Here is a 20,491-nt window from a genome sequence, read left to right on the forward strand (position 1 = left end):
TGGTGCAAATATTTGAGATATTGCATTAGCAAAAAGTTGTAGTTTGACATTTAAATTATTTATATATACATATAAGAATTAAATAAGTAATGATGTATTATATAAATAATTAATATAAAAATTTTCAAAAATGTTTTAAATCTAAATTTAATATAAATTAATTTTTAGGATAAAATAATATATATTTTTGAATTTTTTAAAATAATTTAAATATCCTAAATTATTTATATATAGAAATTTGCCTTTATATTACAACATTGTATAAGAATTGTAACAGTACGACCAGCTTTCAGCCATACAAAATTAAATAAACGGTAAAGAAACCGTCATATCTTACAAATCTACTCTGGTCATTGGATAGGATCGTAGTCCAGTTTAGAATCTTGCACTCTTATAACCTACTTGATCTCGACATTTTCTCCCCATCTTTACCACTGCATCACTCTCTTCTCCCTCTCGCTCTCTTCTGATCTTCTCTCTGGCAGCCACTTCTGGAGCTCGGCAATGGCAGTCAAGGGGAAGGGGAAGCAGATAGCCGGAAAGTCTCCGGCATCCTCTGCATCTTCTTCCGGGAAAAGAAGGCGCACTCGCGCGGACGGAGAGAGTTCCGGTGCTCCTCCTCCGAAGAAGCCATCCGGCGTGCTCCAGTTCGTCGATGATACTGCCGCGGATGCAGATTTTGAAGGAGAGGAAGATGAAGATGAACTCGATTGGGAAATCGATGACGATTTTGATTTTGGTATTTGGTTGCATTCCCTAGGGTTCTAGTGCCGACGCTTTCTTTAAATCGGCGGCGATCTACTTCATCTTGTTTTTATGTTGTCTAACATGCATGTGGATGTAAAGTTTGGACGTTTTAGGGTTCTTGCTGGCATGGAGGACTTTGCTGGAGTTGTTGGTGGATGTAGTTATTCTTTAGGTTTGAATGTGGATCATATGCTCATGCCTCCATGGTTTAGGTACCCATGGCCGGAATTGTGGATGTCAATGACGGTTGTAACTTAATACTGTTTACATAGCTTGATTATAACTTCCTTATTTGTAGATTACCAGATGCTGGAAGTTTCTTTTGCTTGGGATATATGAATGCTTTTTAGCTTAGAGTTTTTTTTTTTCTGCTCTGTCACTGTTTGTATGTTGACATGAGAAACTTCATGCATCCAGCTTTGTTTTGATTCAGAGATATTTAACTAAGATTTTTTTTCTAATTTATGATTCTTTCTGATAAATATTACATTTCAATCGTTGGCTTCGTCCTTGTATATGATAAAAGTAAAAGCTGGGAAGTGGGGGCTATTGCTGTACTTGGTCCATTTTTGTCTATTACGTTCATTTGGGTATCCATGTGTTGTTTCGAACTATGGGATTTTCTGTTTTGTAATTTGTAATGCTTTGGGTTATTAAGGTTTATTTACTGGCATAATCTTCCTTGCAAATTTTATTCGAAACTGCTTTGTTTTTTTATTTTTGCTAACTTGGAATTTAGAAAGATCTTTATCATTTTAAATAACATTTGTGGTGTTATTTGCCTATTTTGTTGGATATGCAGCTGCTATTTAGCATGACATTTAGTTTATAACCTTTCAAATGTTGTTTGCATTGAATCCATGTCATGATTTGCTGATGGACACAGATTTAGATGGAGTGAAGAAGACGCCTTTATGGATTTTTTTTTTTATTGCATGAGTTTAGTCTTTATGTGTATCCTATGATTTTTATGTGTAGATTAGAGCAGGCGTATTACTTTGCTACTTACCTATGTTTTTTCCACGTCTTAGTTTATTCCATCTGTTTTGTGTGTCCACAATTGTGTATATGTCGAAATAGTTTATAGCGACCCTTGGGGTTATTTGCTTTGAAATGATTTGGGGAAATTAAAATGCATTTTACTTAACAATTTCATTTGGGTATTTTCTTTCAATGTAACTGACAGGCAATTGTTTTTACCTAAGAAATGTGTATAAATGCATTTTTCCATTAGCAATTTCATACCCAACAATAAAAAAAATCCAGTTATCACTCTGAGTCAAAAGTGCTATTTTGATAGAGGAATAAATGAATTTCTCATCAGCCAAAAAATGAACAAAAAAAAGATACGTTTCTCTTCAAACAAACATGTTGAAAAATAATTTTAACTGAATCCCTTAATTATTTCCATTTATATTTCACAATTTTTCAGTTCCTTTTATACAAATAGAGCCTAAGGATTCGTTTGGGACGACTTTTTTACAGCTTCTTGAAGTAGCTTTTTAGTATAAAAATTAATTTTTTTTACTAGAAAGCTGCTTCAAGAAGCAATAAAAAAGTCATCTCAAACGAAGCCTAAGTTTTTGGTCTCTTTGGTCACTAATACTTGTGAAAAATCTTTGGCTTTTTGTTTTCATTTCTATTTCTCTGTTATGCCATGTATGTATGTATTGCTTTTGGATTAAATACCTGTCTATTTAATTGATAAGTTTGATCTAACATGTAAAATGTTGTTTTGAAATTATGTTGAATCCTACTTTTCAGAGTCAGGCTCGTAGTTTAAAATTTTCTTGTATCTTAAATTCTTAATTAAAAAAAGTATCTTGGTTTGTTTACTTATAGGTAATTCTCAATATAATAAAATTTTCCGCATTTATTTAACCTTTCCTGATTTGCTTTGTAATCTTTTTTTCCAATGTGCAATTGTTTACATGCTTTAGGCACAAATATAATATTGTACAATGTGGTCAGAGATTATGAATGAACTTGTTTTGCGTAATACTCAGCATGGTTCGACAAATTTAATGTAGTGGATCTATCTGATGTCTGATTGTCTTTTATGGGCAGAGTTGCCTGATATTGGTACAAAAGAGTTAAAGAATGTGACGAGAGGACCTGGAAAGTCCAGTCCAGTCCCTTTTTTTATCAAGGAGGAAGAGATGAATGATGACGAACTTGAAGAAGCTATCAAGGAGCGGTACGGTGGTTCAGGGTTTGTTTCATTTGATGAGGATGTTAAAGAGTGTGATCAGTCTTTATTGGTAGCTCGTGCTACAAAAGATCTCTCTGTTTGGCGGGTTAAATGCATGGTTTGGACTGTCTAAACCTTTGAATATTCTCCCATATTCTCTCATTTATTTTAAATTCTGTACTGACTCTCCTTGGGTTTTATTTATTGTAGATGGGGCGAGAAAGGCAAGCTGCCTTTTGCTTAATGCAGAAATTTGTTGACTTGCAAAAAATTGGAAAGAAGCTGCAGATATTTTCAGTATTTTCTCTTGATCATGTAAAAGGTTTTTTTTATGTTGAAGCCGACAGAGCCTGCAATGTTTTTGAGGTAATCATGCTGCCATTTATTTACCGGTTGTTCAAGTCTTAATTATTATAGTTTATTCTATGTTTAGTTATTGTTGGGTGCATTTTTTTGCTTGCTTGATCTTATGGACCACAATAAGCAGGTGGATATACCATAATTGATCATTTGGGGAGGCATCAGTATTAGCTTTTAATCAGTTGTCTGCAATAAACTTAAAGCCATGGTCTGAAATATAAGTCAAAGAAATCATCGTATTCTGCTTGGTTTCTTTTGATAACAGTTTGATCATGCCAATGCTAGTTTATTCACGTTAACTTTATTGTAGTATTCTGCATGAAATCTCTTTTGGGCGCAAAAGGCCTACTGTTTGACAATAAAGTATGCCTTTTAAACTCATTGTGATGTCTATGATCACATAAGTAATTTGTCGGACAAAGTATGGTAGTACAGTAAAATTTGCACATGGTGTTGGACAACTCTCGCAAAATAAGTATTTATTTTACATGAGCGTAGTGTTGTATATGCAGATGTCAAAGCTATACAGGTGTGCATGCAATGTAGAGACTTGCACATATGCTCAGAAGTCTGTTTCCCATTTGATGCTTGAACTTCTGAAATTATTGCTTTTGGCTAGAGCGCATATTCATACTCTTCCTTTTGGCTGGTGATCATTGCTTAAGTCCCTTTAGATTGATGTTTGCTATACTAGTTTTCACTTCCATATCTTTAGATTTTAACTTAAATCTCTTCCCTTTTAGTTTGTTGTATCCTATTGAAAATCTTAGAATTTTGGCTGACTATAGCAATACATTCTTGAACTCCATGGTACCTTTCGCATTTTAATAAGAGGCTTAGACATTTGGGAGGAAAAAATGTGCCATAGACTAGAATCAGCATAAGAGTTAAGCTATTGTCATAGTAACAATTTGGCCGAATGAACAATGAATTTGAGGATTCAACAAGCTGACCTGACCTCGATTTGTTGGTATTAGGCTAATGATGGTGATTGTGATAATGATGATCTTAAGGAGTGTATACTTACAGCTGAAAGCCAGCTTAGCGGTCATCTTTTAAGAAATAATATAGCGTACACAAAGAAGCGTGCATGTTAAAATGGATAGTGCCTCAATGCTTAATATGCTATCATTAGAGTTATTGTCCATCCTCGATGATTTATGCAAGTAGGGGTATGGAGCCTATCTGCTTTTCCTTTTCTGAGGGAATAGGGTGAAGTTTCACCACTAAATCTTAAAATCTTTAATTTTGAGACCTTATCCATTCTAGTAGTAGCTGTGTAAACTTTTCTGTCAGGCATCAATAGTGAATTGGCAGTTTGACTTAAAAAATATTGTATAGTGCTAAAATATCTTTATAAACTGTTCAATTGTTAAGGCTTTCCATTCAATTTTCTTCTTATGAAGAAATTCAGAATTTTCATTTCCTTTTTCTTCCGAATATTCTTCTTTATCATGTACCATACTTGATAGTAATTATTTAAAATTCTTTTCCATATAGCTACGCACTTTATATGTAATCTATGATTTCTAATACCTGTCTATGCGTTAGCAAACTCTTATCTAGCCAATGTTGTTGTTGATGAATAATGATCATGTGCTGTTTATATTACATGAAACTATATATATGTGTATGATGTAAACAACGTTTAATGGCCAAAGTTTTTCACTTCAGGCATGCAACGGGTTGTGCATTCTGTACCCAAGTAGAATAGAGCTTGTCCCAAGGAATGAAGCCCCTAATTTACTTTCTATTCAAAGGAAGGCATGTGGGATCGTTAAGGGTATGTGGGTTCGAATGAAGAATGGAAAGTATAAGGGTGATCTTGCGGAGGTAACAGAATATTTGAGCTCATTTAATTGATTTCCTTTTTCCGTACATTTCATTTCACATCTTCACTTGCTTCTCTTCAATTTCACGGATATTATTTCATTTCAACAGGTAGTGTTAGTGAATGATGCAAAGAAAAGGGTGACCATTAAACTGGTCCCTAGAATTGATCTTCAAGCAATTTCCAAAAAATTTGTAAGTACAATTTAGCAGTTTTCTGCCTCTTTGCTCACTATAGTTTTGTTCATTTGGGCCCATATTTTATTTTACGTGCTTTTCATGTGATACTAATTTCTGCTAACGTTAACTAGATAGATTTTGTTATTAAATATGGTTTATTTTGAGATTATTTTATTATCATTATGTGTTTTGTTAAATGTCGTTGGCATGATATTAGGGCTATATCTTAAGCTGCCTGAAATTTAATATTGATGCATGCAAAATGTTGATTCTCAATGAAAGGCATATGTGAAGATATGAGATTGATTGATAGATCTACATTGCTATGAGTAGTATCTTAATAACTGGCTTGCCTTTCAGATTCTTCTCTGGTTTGTACCCATCCTGCATGGGTGCAATGTTGAGGCGATAGTTTTGTTAAATACACTGAAATATTTAAATGCTAACAGATATTTAGTTTGTATTGATGCATGCAAAATGCAAATTATAGTCGTATATTATACTAAATGATTATCTTGTTTGGTTAGCTACATAAATGATAATTTTCACATGAATTTTTTTATTTTCTTCTTTTTCATATGAACTAAGCCAGCATTTTTTTCCATCTTAATTTAATCATATCCATGCTTTGTTATTTAATATTTAATCTGATGCATCTCAAAGTACAATGAGAAATAAACTGCTTTTTTTCCCTGTTTTTCCTTATACTAGGGTAAGTCATCCATCTTTAAGCATAACTTTTCGGTAATATCATTCAGGCATCTGATTTATCTATTACATCAAAAGTACATTTGAGATTGGATGATTATTTTTTCTATTACTTATGTCTATATTCTTCAAGGGTGGGGGCACATCTCTGAAGGCTGCTGCTATACCAGCTCCACGACTGATAAGCTCCCATGAACTAGAGTACATTTATATGTTCCCTTTTGTTTTGATTCCTTTTGCTTGGACACCTGATGCAAGTCTTCTCATTGGCATTTCTGAATATTGTCATTCAACAGAGACTTCAGACCTCATATAGAGGTTAGGCGTGATCGTGAAACTGGGGAGATTTTTGAGGTCCTTGATGGCTTAATGCTTAAAGATGGTTACCTATATAAAAAGGTATCGATGGGTTCACTAATTCACTGGGGTGTACAACCTACAAGTGATGAACTTATGAAGTTTGAGGAGTTGGATAAAGATGAAGTTAAAGATGTTGACTGGCTTTCAAGTATTTATAAAGCACGAATGAAAAAGAAGTTACCTGAAACATCCCATCAGAAGAATGGAGAAAAATATAATCAGAAGGATGGAGAAAAATCCAATCCGAAGGTTGGAGAAAAATCTAATCAGAAGGATGCAGATAAACAGATAAATGGTTTTGATATAGATGATCTCGTGCTATTTGGGTTAGTCATTTTCTGTAATTTTCAGGGGTTGCTGATTAAGAAGTAATGTGTTAATCACTTAATCAGTACTTTTTTTTTTCATGTTTTTGCTTGCAGGAAGAAAAGCTGTGGCATAATAATAGACAAGGAAAATGACACCTTCAAGGTAGCTAGATTGACCAATATGTTTCTTTTGTGTTTCTGTGGGGAATTTCTGATAATATTTATTTCATCAGGTTTTGAAAGGTGACGTGAATGGCTCTGAGGTCGTGAGTATTAATATTCGAGTAATAAAGAAAATCTGTGTGGATAAAGTTTTCACAGCAACAGATCGCTGCATGAAGACAATATCTATCGATGATGTTGTGAAGGTTTTTGAAGGGCCTCTAGAGGTAGCTTATGATGTTGTGTGCTTGTTTGCTTCCCTTTGATATTATTGCTTTCTTCTGTTTTGCTTGATGACTTTTATTTTTAAGCTGTTGCCTTTAGCTAATGACATTTTATGAGTAATTTTAACTTGACCCATTTTTTGGTTGGGACTTCTCTCCATTGTTTCTCTATTTCTGAGTTTTGGTTGACAGTTTGCACTTGATCAAGCTTGAGAGGTTGATACTTACTAATTAGGTAAATGACCAAAATTATCCCGAGGCTTTTTTAGTTCGTCTATATTAGTTGTCGATTTTTTAGGCGTTACATTTAATACCTCAGCTTATCAAATGTGAACAAATATGATATTCTCATCCTCCCATCAATTTTTCCATTTCTTTGGACACCATTCTATTGATTGAATCCATGAGGCTGAACTATGAACCTATTTTAGCCCAAGTTAGGGGTGGCTCAAAATCGAATTAATTGAAATTAAAGTTGATCGAGAACGGAATGTGGATAAATCAAAATTGAATTTGAGGCGGCTCATATATATATATATATATATATATATCTGTGTGTGTGTGTATAATAATTGATAAGTTGGATATAATTTGATTTACAAATTTTAGACTAATTATTAGTCCAAATATCAATCATTCTTCTAATTACACACATTTACATTTGTAATACATTATACTTCTAGTTATACAATATCAATCCACACAAGCAATAAGCTAAGTTTGCATTATAGGTCTTCCAAGTCCAGGTCAAGGTCTACATTTTTTCATTCTATGTGAAATCTTAAAGTTTATGAAACATCAATTTTTAAGAAAAGTAAGTTGTTTTAATAAAAAAAGTTATTACATAAATATTAAGATGTTAATTCGTAAGTATAGTGCCCTTAGGGAATTTGAGATGATTAATGTTGCGGGATGACATTTAAAAAATTAAAATTGCAAAAATATAGCTATCTTTAACAAACGAAAGCCATTCTCCACATTCTAGAAAAGTTGAAACACAGCAAGGCAACAAACTTCATGATAGATCCCAAGCTCTTAGCAATAGTATGGCAACAAAGTCGAAACAGAACAGTAACTAGTAAGGATAGTAAATTAGCCAATATAAGAAACTCCATCATCTTAAACAAATCTCAGCAAGTAGCAAAAATTGATATTAGAGAGGGAAAAATGTGGCCTTGAAGATTCATTGGCGGAATGATTGTAAATTATCCTTTCACAAAATGCCACTTGTGGTTGTACTTTTCATTTCATGCCTTCAGTTTATATCATTTAATTTTCATCATCAAGCATATAATCCAACATCCAAATGATAATATAACATTTAATTAATGGAAATTTCTAATTAACAACAAGCAATTATGAAGAAATTAGCATTCCAAGTAGTAACTATTATCCCAATTTTGATATAGTGAACTCTAATTGATGATTGAAGGACGAATAATAAAATGAGAAACATTCAGTCACAAAACTAATAAGCAATAATGTAGTAATGCAGGATATTATGGCCAGGTAACTTGCTTGAGTTTAAAATAGTATAAATAGTAACAATCTTGACTAACCATTCCATGGGTCGCAAGTACATAAAAGAACTACTCTTTTGAATGTGGGATTTAATAGTCAAATTTTCAGGAACACTAACTGAGAAGTTCTCTTTAACCAGAATGACTCACTGAAATAGAAATTAGATAAATTTTTTCTTGTGACAAAATTAAATATTATAGATTTGTTGCGATAAGAATTTGATAAGGTGATCAGGAATCTTACTGTTGGTTCTTTTGATGTGTTGTAAACTTGTCAAATCCAATTTTCAACATAAATCAGTGCATAAAGTGTTTTTATTGAAATAGATCTTTTATATTCACCATGGACATGATCGTTGACATTGAATCTATTGTTGTGATGGGTATGTTGAAAGCATTGTTTTCAGTTTTGGAAGAGTTTTGTACTTTATGAATAACATTTTTCATCATTTTAATGTATCAAATTCATAATCTTCGCACTTGGTACAACCTCCATTGAAGTACACATTCAAGTCAGATTTTTGGGCTATTGAAGTCACACTAGAGTCTATGATCATACAACCAACAATAACATCAATGAAACCAAGGCTGCTTCTTTGCCTTTTCATTGATGTGCCAGCTTGAGTAGTAGACGGTTCATTAATGTCCCTCCCAACATGATGCTTCTCGACAACATAAAATGAATAGATTTCATAAGAATTTGTGGTGCGCTTTCAAGCTTCTCTGTGACAATTGAAACATTATAAATTTTTGGATGATAATAATTTGATGCAAAACACTTTTACCCAAGGGTTTAAAAGCATGCAAGTGATAGAACAAGCTAACCAATATTTATCAATTTTAACTTTCATGATGTTTGCCATATTAGAAGTAAAAGTAATGATAGACATGCATTCCCTATCCTAAGTATTCATCAAAATTAAGTGGGAAGAAACTTATTATTATAGTGTTACTTGTACCTGAATTTTTTCCTTCATGTCCTTGGCATTTGGATAAAGTATTTTGCTTCTTTTCCCAATCATCTATTGTACTGTTATGATTAGTCTTAAAATGCTTATTTCTATGATATTTGATACTACTTTTTGTTTTACGTATGACTTAGCACAAGAATTATACTTTCATTTTTCAATGGTTTTTCTTTTTTCTATAACGGAAATTTGATTGAAATGCTTCCACACTTTTGATCACCCTCGTCTCTTCTATAAAAGTAACTCTCCCACACTTTCACTCAAATTAGTTGTATTGTTTGTTGGAGGTAACTTAGACTAATGCTAAATTGATGTTGAGCAGGTAAACATTGCTTCCAAGAGAAATTGGATGATTGAAGTTAATAATTCCTCATCTAAAGGATTAAAGACAACGGGAAATTGAAGGACTGAATGAAACAGAAAAGTTATGGGTATTTATTATGTTTCTCGTAATAGAGTCATTCAAGCAAGATGCAAATGAAACTAAACTTCGAAGATAGAAATGTATGATTTGTCTCATATCATATCTCGGGAGCAATTTGATAGAAAAAAATAATCACAACTGACTTTTATCTCGATCAACTAGCAAACCTATATATAAATAATTAACATAATGCATCTAAATCTCAGGCTCTCAACTTCTCATTTATAGGAATCATTGCAACGATTAGCAAATGTATGATGTATCTCAAGAACAGGAATTATTATAGCAAAATAAAGATTCAATTTGTATCACAAGATTTAAAATGCAGAGACCATGTGTGAATCGTCATAATAGTTTTTAAAACCAGGTATACAAAGGCGGAGGTGCACACAAAGCAACTTCTTATTGAGCTAAACCCCGCTAGCGATGACAAATGGTTGATGGCCACATTAGTGATAAGTGAGGCGAGAAAGTAAGAGTGAAGAAATAATAAGAAATTTATTACAACACATGTTAAGAGTGATTCGACCAACCCAAAGTGGTCAGATAAAGGATTGTTATTGTTGTACATTTAGGAGCGATTCATGTACTCGAGCAACCAAATTTAAAAAAAATGTCAAAAAGAGATTCAAGTGTATTGTGATGAGTACACTTGCTAGTTTATGTCTCCTTGATGGGGAGAAGTAGACGAGGTACAAGATAAAATGGCACTTATACTCGATAATGTCTTGAAGAGGAGATTGACAAAGAGAAGAGAGTAATATTTAGTTAAAAGAGAGCCGAAATTGCGGGAAATGAGATGAGTGGGGAGGTCAAGCTTGGGCTACGATAGTGATAGTGTAATATAGGATGAGGATAAGAGTGAGTGTTATGATCTGAGCCATTCAAGTTTGGTTAAATGACAAATGGCTAAAAATTTTTTGAGGATTGCAGGTTTGGAACCCAAACCTCTCGATTTGACCATACCATGGCATAGGCCACTTAGCCTACCAAACTTTCTATCAATATATGGTTATACTAACTTATATATAAAGTTATAACTAGTTTTATTTTCAAAATATTAATTTTCGATTTGATTTTGATCTATGGCTCAAAATCAGTTTGAAAATAAGTTTGATCCAAATTTTTGGCTCATGGCTTGGCTCCTTGTTTTGACTTGAGCTCAATTTTAAAAATCACATTGATTTTTAAGCTATCAGCGATATTCTAGCTAAACTCTTGGCCTTACAAGAGCACATTTTGAATTTTTTTTAAGCTTAGATTCAATAAGTTGAGTTGCAATATTGAATACTTCGAAAAGTTTGGACTAAAATGGATACACCAAAAATCTCTAGGGACCTTTTTGGTTTCTTCTTATTAATTTTCTGAAGAATATCAATATAATCTTATTCAGACAATGAAGTTGCAAACTTTTCCCAGTCATTTTCATTGTATTGCTTCAGAATTCAGTTGTTTGCTCCCACCATGCATTATAGTGCGCTTCTATTCAGTTACAGTTTAGATTCATTTGGCAAATCAATAGCTGAATTTCCATTAATTAGGTTAAAGTTTGTGAAAGCTCAAGTTGTGTCCATGATTTGTTTTTTCTTCTGAACACTAGTGGTTTTCCTGTTTACTTCCCTGAAGTGTTTTTGTCGCAGACTTTCCAATCTTTTTGCAGTGATAAATTTGCCTTAGGTTGTTAATCTGATTATATATACTATCGTTTAATTTGCTCTTTTTCCAGGGTAGAGAGGGAATTGTTAGGCACATGTACAAAGGTGTTCTTTTTATATATGATGAATGCCAAAGCGAAAACAATGGGTTCTTTTGTGCCAATTCAGGGATATGTGATCTAGTGAAGAAATCACGGGATCTTGGTGGTGGAAAATTGGTATTATTTTCTAAATCAGTTGTTGTGGTTTTGGTGGAGGGTCACTATTATCTCATGCTGTTCTGTTTCGGCAGAGTACCAGAGCAGGCCCCTCATTTGCTCAGTCGCCAATCAGATTGTCCGAGCAGGATGACAATTCTCAAAGCTGTATGCATTATAGTGTTTGCGTAAATACTAAAATGTCTTATTAATGAGCTTCTAATTTATAATTGGTAAATCAGTTTCCAGAAATCAACAAAGCAATTCCCTTGGAACTTTCTCTGTCGGACAGACATTGAGAATTCGCAAAGGGCCACTAAAGGGTTATCTTTGCCGTGTTATTCGGATGCGCCGTGCTGATATCACAGTCAAACTCGATTCTCTTGGGAAGCTTCTTACAGGTTTTTTTGCCCCAAAAATACATTATTTCAAACTTTGCTCTCTTTTTTGTTCAATTTATAGTTTGGTACATATGTGCAGTTGATGAAAAGTTGCTATCTTTACCAAATTCAAAGAGGTATTTTGTGGCACTTGCTTTTTGAATAAACATGCTTAGCCGTTGTTCCTTCTCATTGATTGATATATTTTAATCATTATACTGTTAATATTTCAAATTCTGATGCTTTTCTAAGCTGGAATTTTTCTAGGGATGATGCTACTGCCATGCAATGCAACATGTTTGGATCTCAAGAAGACCAATCGACAGGTGGGTTCTTATTATGTAAATTTACCTTCTGATGTGGTAAAAATGGAGTTCCTGTTCAGATGTTATTTAGCTAAGCGCATGTTGCTTGAAATTTATGATGCATGCCCCTTTTGTATTTGTTGAAAAGTTGAAGAACTTTACTTTACTACTGAGAATACTTGATGAGTATAACTTCAGCAAGTGTTATCCTTTAGCAGATCCTTCTCACACAAAATTTAAGTCTTCTTGAACAATTCTTTGTGGTGTAAATCCATTGGAATTATGATTGTGAACGGAAATATGGACGTGTATTGGAATCTAAATTCATTGTCTATGAATTTCAAAAATATGTGGCACTTGTAGAAAGCCTTGAAATTTTATAATGATTTTTTTCCAGTAAAATAATCTTTTGATATTTTAGTGTAGGGGCCTTGAAAAATGGGAGTAACCTGTATGTAGTAATAGTTTATATTGTGGCTAGATGGTTTTTTTTCCAATGCAAAGATCCTTTTTTCTTTTCTTCCTGTCAAAGGGAATTAATATTTCAATTCTAATCCAGAAAATTCCATATTTGATTCTGAAGAAATTTTCTGTAATAACATGTTTTATAATTGATTCTATGATAATCGTTTAATTAAATCCAAAAAACTAAGATAGTGATGCATATCAAATTTGAATGGTATTATTATTTTTATGCTAATTCTGTATGTTTGTATGAATATTGTCCAATTTTGTGATGTTGTTATCTTGGTGCTATTGGATACGTTCTCAATGTTTAAGATGGCTTGCTGGATGCGGGAGGAGGATTAGGGATGGATAACTTTGAGTTTAATGCTGGGATGTCATCATTTGGAAGGTACATACTAGAATTTTACATGGTTCAAGCTTCTTGCATGGAATCCATGCATTTTATTTATGTTATCCAAATAATGGTTTACTACTCATTTTAAATTTTAATGTTTCAAATGTAGCTGTAAGCTATGCCTTCTCTGTTTTTTCGTGATTGCAAATGTAGCTTATGAAGGTTGATGCATTACTTTCTGCAAATTCAGTAATAATTACAAGCAATTAAGTGATACTGGAACGAGGCCACTAACACTAAATCCTGAGAGATTTTGTTTCCATATGATAAAATTAAGAACGTGAGACTTAATTTATTATGTTTTGAGAAATCCTGTATTTTCTTAGTTCTTCCATGTGTACTGCAGGGATTCCTGGAATACAGCTTCCTGTTCTAGCTTCTCATTTCCTAGGGAAAATGATAGCAAAGGTGTGATATATTATTTAATGATTTAAAGAATTTTGTTATGCCTAGTTTTATCACAAGTTCTCCAAGTACTCTTTTTTTGGATGAGTAATGCTTGTGCGCTCACGGATTGCCTTAAAATGTTGTTCGGGTTTGTTTACCGTTAGGTTTTTTTTACATGTAACATAAGCACAATGGAGTAATGGCTTATATTGTTTTTTCTGGAAAAGATTATTAGTCAATGGGGACATGTATGAATGCAGTCTTTATTGAAAAAAGAAGAAGAAGAAGAGCATATGAACTAAGACTTTAGTCAATTATATGTGAAAACTGATAAGTTCATTCTTCAATAAATTTCCCTCTTGCTTTCATTATTGTTTGAACCTAAAAGCCATATTGTTGACTTCCATCTTTGTTTTCTATTTTTATGGATTTCACATAAAAATAGTAATTTCTCCTTGAGAAAGATTTAAAGACAAATAACTTCATTTAGGTATCATTATCCTGCTTCGGTTCTCGTTGAATTGATGAATTAGAAAAGAATTGAGTGATGCAGGACTAAATATGCTTTAGATGAATGCGACAAGAACTTGCACAATTTTGGAATCCGTTGCTAGTCAATGTTCCATTATGCATAACTTTAATAACTAAAATGGTCTTCTCTCACAATGTCGTTTTATTAAAGTGCAATAAATGAGTTCTCATGGTACTCATCATATACCTTCTTCAAATCAATAAAAATCATACGAATATCATTGCTCTTTCCTGAATCTCCTTCATAAAATTGTTTGTAAAGTAGGTCTTGGATTAAATCCAAATTGGTTTTTATATACATAATTTTCTTATGCCTATATTATTTTACTATCTCCTATAGGTTTGTTGCATGACTCAAGTGTGATTCTCCTATTATTATAACAATCTTGAACATCTCTTTAATTTGGGTACGAAAAAATGTTTCTTAATATCCTTTGATCTTTAAGGTTCCATTGAAGAGATTGCTAATCGAACTACCTTAAAATATTTCATAATTTTTCAGATCTCAAGAGCTATCTCATAGAGACCTAATATGTTTATGATTATTCTTTAGAGCTGACCAAACTTTACTTTTTTGGAATCCGTTTATAATCTATTTCATCATTTTTATTATTTTCATTATGCTCTTTTAAAAATATTTTTTTCTTTAAATCATCATTTAATAGTTTTAAATAACATTTTCTTCTTTTCTTTGTTTTCAAATTTAACTAAGAGTACAGGATCTTCTCTTTTAATAAATCTAATTGTTCAAAGTTTTTAGATCTATCTTTTGCCTTAAATATTTTATACAACTCAGTCTATTATATAAATCATGAAAAATTGGAGTTTTGTTTTATTCTATCACTCTTTGAAGCCACTTGTATTTTCTTTACTATTTTTTTTGTACCTCACTTAAGTACAAAGTCTTTTTACTTATTTATTTATTGTCTTTTCTAGGCTCTAGTTAAGACCAGCAATCTTTGCCCACATCATATTTTGTTGAACTATATATTTACAAATCTCTTTGCACCGCCTGTCTTGAAGGATATACAGCTACTAGTTTGAAGTCCATCATCTTATTCCAAGGAAATTATTCTTCTTATTGCTTTTAATATATATATTCTTCTTATTACTTTTACCTCACTTAAACTACTAGTTGATATTACATGGTTTAATTTTAAGAACAAGTATGTGATTGGTCAGATCCACTTCAGGAACTAAAGTGGTCTTCTCATTTCAACATAGTATTATAGCTGTCATGAAATACTTCTGGTAAATTTTAATTAAATTTACCCTCTAAAGAAAAGTAAAGGATTTATCATCAGCTTCTGCAATATTTCATATCTTTCAAATTTTGTTTTGGTAGAAAATGGTATTGTGCTTATTGTTGGTCTGCCCTAAGAAGATAGAGGTTTTTTATGAACGGCTTTTTATTGTTTATAATTAAGAAATTTTCTAGTAGAGAATTTTATTTACTTTCTGAAATCTTAGAACGTAGAAGTTATATCCTTGGTGTAGCCAAAAGTTCAAGTGCATTGGTTAGTGTGTTCATTTGGTTTTTGTTCTTAGTTCCATACCGTTTGCCCACTTTTCTAGTTGTTTTCTGCTCTTTTTACTTCTTTTCAAAAATTTCACAGATCAAAATCAAATAGCTGACCCGTGGGGAAGCAAACTGTCTTCTTGGAATGGAGGTGATTCTAATTTTTGTAAAAAATGGATATATTTATATTTTAGCTTAGGCACTTTGTTTGATTCAGATCAAGAACAAGGACCTGCAAATAAGGGTGAAGCACCGAGCGTGAGTGCAGAGCAGAGCTCATGGAATAAAGTGGAAAGTGGAGATAAAGGTGTTGATGCTAAGTGCAAAAATGATGTAGATGCCTGGAACAAGGCTTTTACTAAAGTAGAAACTTCAACCAGTGGCTGGCCAGCACCCGTTCAGAAAACAGGACAAACCTGGTGTTCAAATGGTAACAAAATGCAAAAATTCAAGAAAACTTCCTAAAGTGAGGTATATTTATTTGGATGGATGAACTGGTGATAATCAACATACTCATCATTATGTTAGGTGACGGCGATGGCTCGGATAGTGCAGCTCATACTGCTGTTGAAGGTGTTAGTGATGCTGTTGGATGGAGCAAAGCTAAGCTCTCTACCCCTGATTCTGGACAAGGCCGGACCATAGGTAAAGCAATAAAACCATACATACTCTGTGACAGATCGAATGTCTAAACGTTGTTCTTAGCACATCTATCAACAAATGCAGGTGAAGATAGTTGGAACAAAGCAGCATCCAAGCCCCCCATATTAAGCGATACTGAAACTAGTGGATGGGAACAGACTAAACTTCCTGGTTCAGATGCTGGTGGAAGCTGGAATACGAATGGTACTTTTTGAGTCCAATAAATATTAAATTTCTTTAGGTGGTATTTGTGATTTGCATGATATGGTAGCATATCTTTAATGCTGAAGTGCTGACAGTTTTTGCAAGAGAAGCAAATGATAACTCTGTTATCTTGTTTTAAAAAAACAAATGCTTGCAGGTGCCGCTGCTGACCGGAAGAAAGACAGTAGTGGAAAGGACAGAGCAGACGGTTTTGGCGGGCAATCAGGTAATTGGGCTTCTCCAAAGAATGTTGGAGGTGATAATCAAGATTCATGGAGCATCAATGGAAAAGGTTTTCTTGGAAATAATGAGGATGGCTGGGGTAAATCTGCTGCCTCTCAAGAGATAAAACTAGTTGCTAAGAGTACATGGGAAACCTCTTTCAATAGCTCAGTGCAAAGTAAAACATGGAAAACCCCATCCGCAGATGAGAATCAAGCTTCTGATTGGGGTGCGTCTTCACTCGAACAATCAAGTCAAACAAGCGGTTGGGACAAAGAAAAAGAAGGTTGGCAGAAATCTAAACAAGCAGATGCAACTGCAAAAGAAGGTTGGAAGAAAGATGGATTCTCTAGTGAAGGTCAAATAGACAGATGGAATAAAGAGAAATCATCTGACAGGGATCAGGCATCTGACTGGAACAAGGCAGGAAATGCAGGTGGTGGAAAAGATGTATTGACAGATAGCTGGGACAAAGCAAAGAGTTCTGAAGGAAGTGTTTTTGGTCAAGATAGTCAAGGACATTGGAAGGCAGGAGATGGTTGGCATAATGACCATCATGATCCTAACGTTGGCAAATCAAAAGATTCTGATTCGGGTCAAGGGTCAGGTTGGTCACAAGGGCATTTCAATCATGAAAGTGGTAATAATTGGGCTCAACAGAGGGATTTTGATGGAGGAAGAGGATCTAGCAGGGGTAGAGGAAGGGGCAGATATGGCGGGAGGGGAGGTAGAAATGAAGATAATTTCGAGAAACCAGGTGACTCTGATGGGAGCTGGAGATTTGGTAGGGGTAGAGGCGGTGGTCGAAATGGAGCTGGTGGTTACAGTAGAGAGAACTCTGATACGAGGGAGTTTGGTCGAGGTAGAGGGCGCGGTCAAGGTCGAGGCCGAGGGCAAGGTGGTCAGGGGCAATTTGAATCATCTGATTGGAGAAACAGACAAGAAAGATTTGAAGGAGGGTTTTCTAATAAGCCTTCTAGTTGGGGCAATACCGACGGGTGTAAATCAACAGACGAACATTCAGCTGCAGGAATGGATGAAAAGGTTGGTTGGAACAGCGGGAACTCATATGGTGGTGGTAGTAAACCTGGCTGGGGAACTGATCGTGGAATTACAAATGACACCAATGTGGATAATGCTTCCAGCTGGAGCAAAGATGCAGACACTGGTAAACAGATAGATAACTGGAGCAAGTTAACTAGAAGTAATGATAATTGGAACACTCCTAAAACCTTTGATACTAAACCTTCTAGCTGGAACCAGACAATCAATGATACTGCTACAGGTGATGCCACTTCAAGTCAATTAACTGATTGGAAAAAGAACACACCAAATTCTCAAGATGTTTCATTTGTGGATTGGGCTCATGGCCTTTCTGTAACCAAAGGTACTACAAATGATGACAAATGGACTAGTGCAAAATCCAGCACTGGCGACCATGGTGATACATTATCAGGGAATTTAAACTCAAATAATTGGCGCGAAACAGCTACGCTGAACAAAGAAAATGAAGCTGGTGACAGTCAAGGTGGTTGGACTAGTAAGAAAGTAGACACTCAGGCAAGCCAAACATCTTCTGAGAGTGAAAACAACTGGGGGAAATTTAAGGAACCTTGCTCTTTTAGCACAGCTGATGGCTCTGGGAGTTCAAAAGATTGGGGTAATAAGAACTTGGCCAGCTTGGATTCACGTTCTAGCCATGGTAATTGGGATGCAAAGGATTCTTCTGGCGACCAGTCATCTGATTGGAACAATGGCGGGGGAAACAAATGGAGCAAGCAAAGCGGAGGTCAGGGTAAGTCGGAAAGTTGGAGTCGTGGGTCAGATTTTGGTAGGGGTGGTGGAAGAGGGAGGGATAACTCATTTTCTAGAGGTCGTGGTCTCGGAAGGAATTCCGGTGGACGCCGTTCTTATGGTTGGAACAGTAGTGATGACTCTGGTAAAGAAGGTAATGATGGGGGTCAAGCATTTAAAACTGGGGGGACCTGGAGCAGGGGACATGGCACCTTTGAAGGTGAGAAGGACAGTTGGAATAGTGGAGGGAATGCTGAAAAGGGCTCATGGGGCAGTTGGAAATCCGGCGAAAATCAATCGACTGGTCAAGTGCAGGGCTCTGGGTGGGCATCTTCAGCTTCTTCGTCTGTTAACATGGTTGAGAGCTCTTCCGCCGACGCCTCCCAGAATCCGGGGAGTTCAAAAGATTGGCCTGATAACAGCAACTCAGCCGACTGTAATCTGCGTTCTAGTCCATGGGGTTCCAAGCAAGAACCAACTTCTACTCAAGGTAATTGGGGCGGAAACGATTCTTCTGGCAATCAGGCATCTGATTCGAACAATGATGGGGGGAACAAATGGAACAAGCAAAATGAAAGCCAAGGTAAGTCGGAAAGTTGGAGTCGTGGTTCTTTTGGTAGGGGTGGTGGAAGAGGGAGGGATAACTCATTCTCTAGTAGAGGTCGACATTTCGGGCAAAATTATGGCGGCCGAGGTGCTAGTAAAGAAGGTAATGATGGTCGGCAAGCATTTAACTCGAACCCTGAATTCAAAACTGGGGGGAGCTGGAACAGGGGAAATGGCACCTTTGAAGCTGAAAAGGGCGGTTGGAATAGCGGAGGGAATACCGAAAAGGCTTCGTGGGGCAGCTTGAAATCTGAAGCTGGTCGAGCCAAGCCCGGGTCAGAAGCTGACTGCAGCAAAAGCAGTTGGGATTCACCAACTGCTATTGGCAGCAATATTGCATCTGGTTGGGAATCTGCTTCAGCGAAAGATCTGGTAACTCAGCAGAAGAACAATCCTTGGGGTTCTGCAAATGTCAATGAGAAATCTACATGGGACTCTGGATGTTCAGATGAAAAGCAGAAGAATCCTTTATCTGAAACTGGTCATGTTGGATCTTGGGACACGAAAAGTGCGCCCAGCGAGGATGAAAATTCAAACAAACCAAGATCCTGGAATGTGAAAGGATCAGGTTCTGAAGGGTCTCTCCCAGTTCAAGCAGAAGCTCCGAAATGGCCTACAGATTCTTCCAGTAAGGATGCTTTCCAGCAAGGCGGACAAGAGAGAAATTGCTGGGGGAAAGCAGACAATTCTGGCAATGGAGGAGCAAATTCAGGCTGGTAATGGGCTTTACGCGCATGCAGAAAAGTCTTTGTAAATATGGTAAATTTCGTCCACTTTCCAAGTTTGGTGATCTTTTCTGCTCATAAATGCTTAAGACTTTTTGTTTAGTCACTCTACACCATGATTTTGGCTTCCTTCATATGTTATTGACTGATGTTTATGTTCTCGGCTTTGTTCGTTAACATGTATGACTTAGCTTGATGGCATCCCTAGTTCATATCCGTTATTTTATTTAGAGCTGTTTAAAAAAAATTATTGTTTGTGTTCGATCGATCGTGTTTGTAAAATAGAGCTGTCAAAAAAACATATTATTTGGTTAGATCGAAAGGAGTAAGGCGTCTGAGAAAGTTATATGTGATGAAAATATTTTTTAATGATTTATATAATATATTAGATACTAAGGAGGATGAAAGATATATGTATAAGTTAACTGTTACGCCGGCCCATCCTGTTATTGTTTGTGTTCGATCGATCGTGTTTGTAAA

The 20,491-nt window shown here is 35.0% G+C and overlaps 1 protein-coding gene across 1 annotated transcript; it reads left to right on the top strand.

The window, feature by feature from the left end:
* The first annotated feature begins 419 nt into the window (after window positions 1-419).
* On the top strand, window positions 420-20,237 carry LOC110099416 (protein RNA-directed DNA methylation 3). Its single transcript, XM_020826553.2, has 21 exons — window positions 420-739; window positions 2,815-3,056; window positions 3,149-3,304; window positions 4,973-5,131; window positions 5,240-5,323; window positions 6,150-6,217; window positions 6,313-6,702; window positions 6,799-6,847; window positions 6,918-7,073; window positions 11,709-11,855; window positions 11,930-12,002; window positions 12,077-12,235; window positions 12,315-12,351; window positions 12,482-12,540; window positions 13,300-13,375; window positions 13,728-13,789; window positions 15,916-15,969; window positions 16,036-16,248; window positions 16,347-16,463; window positions 16,545-16,664; window positions 16,822-20,237. The coding sequence occupies exons 1-21, from the start codon at window positions 505-507 to the stop codon at window positions 20,004-20,006; spliced, it is 5,841 nt and encodes a 1,946-aa protein (XP_020682212.1). The 5' UTR covers window positions 420-504; the 3' UTR covers window positions 20,007-20,237.
* The last annotated feature ends 254 nt before the right edge of the window (window positions 20,238-20,491 follow it).

This window comes from Dendrobium catenatum, unplaced genomic scaffold, assembly GCF_001605985.2.
Source record: "Dendrobium catenatum unplaced genomic scaffold, ASM160598v2 fragScaff_scaffold_1022, whole genome shotgun sequence".
Classification (NCBI taxonomy): Eukaryota; Viridiplantae; Streptophyta; class Magnoliopsida; order Asparagales; family Orchidaceae; genus Dendrobium; species Dendrobium catenatum.

Bases quoted from the DNA above. Each gene is read 5' to 3' on its own strand.
- LOC110099416 (XM_020826553.2), top strand. From the start codon at position 505: ATGGCAGTCAAGGGGAAGGGGAAGCAGATAGCCGGAAAGTCTCCGGCA. The intron at 3,057-3,148 runs GTTTGGACTGTC...TATTTATTGTAG, and splicing joins TTTGGCGGGTTAAATGCATG to ATGGGGCGAGAAAGGCAAGC. The intron at 12,541-13,299 runs GTGGGTTCTTAT...TCAATGTTTAAG, and splicing joins TCAAGAAGACCAATCGACAG to ATGGCTTGCTGGATGCGGGA.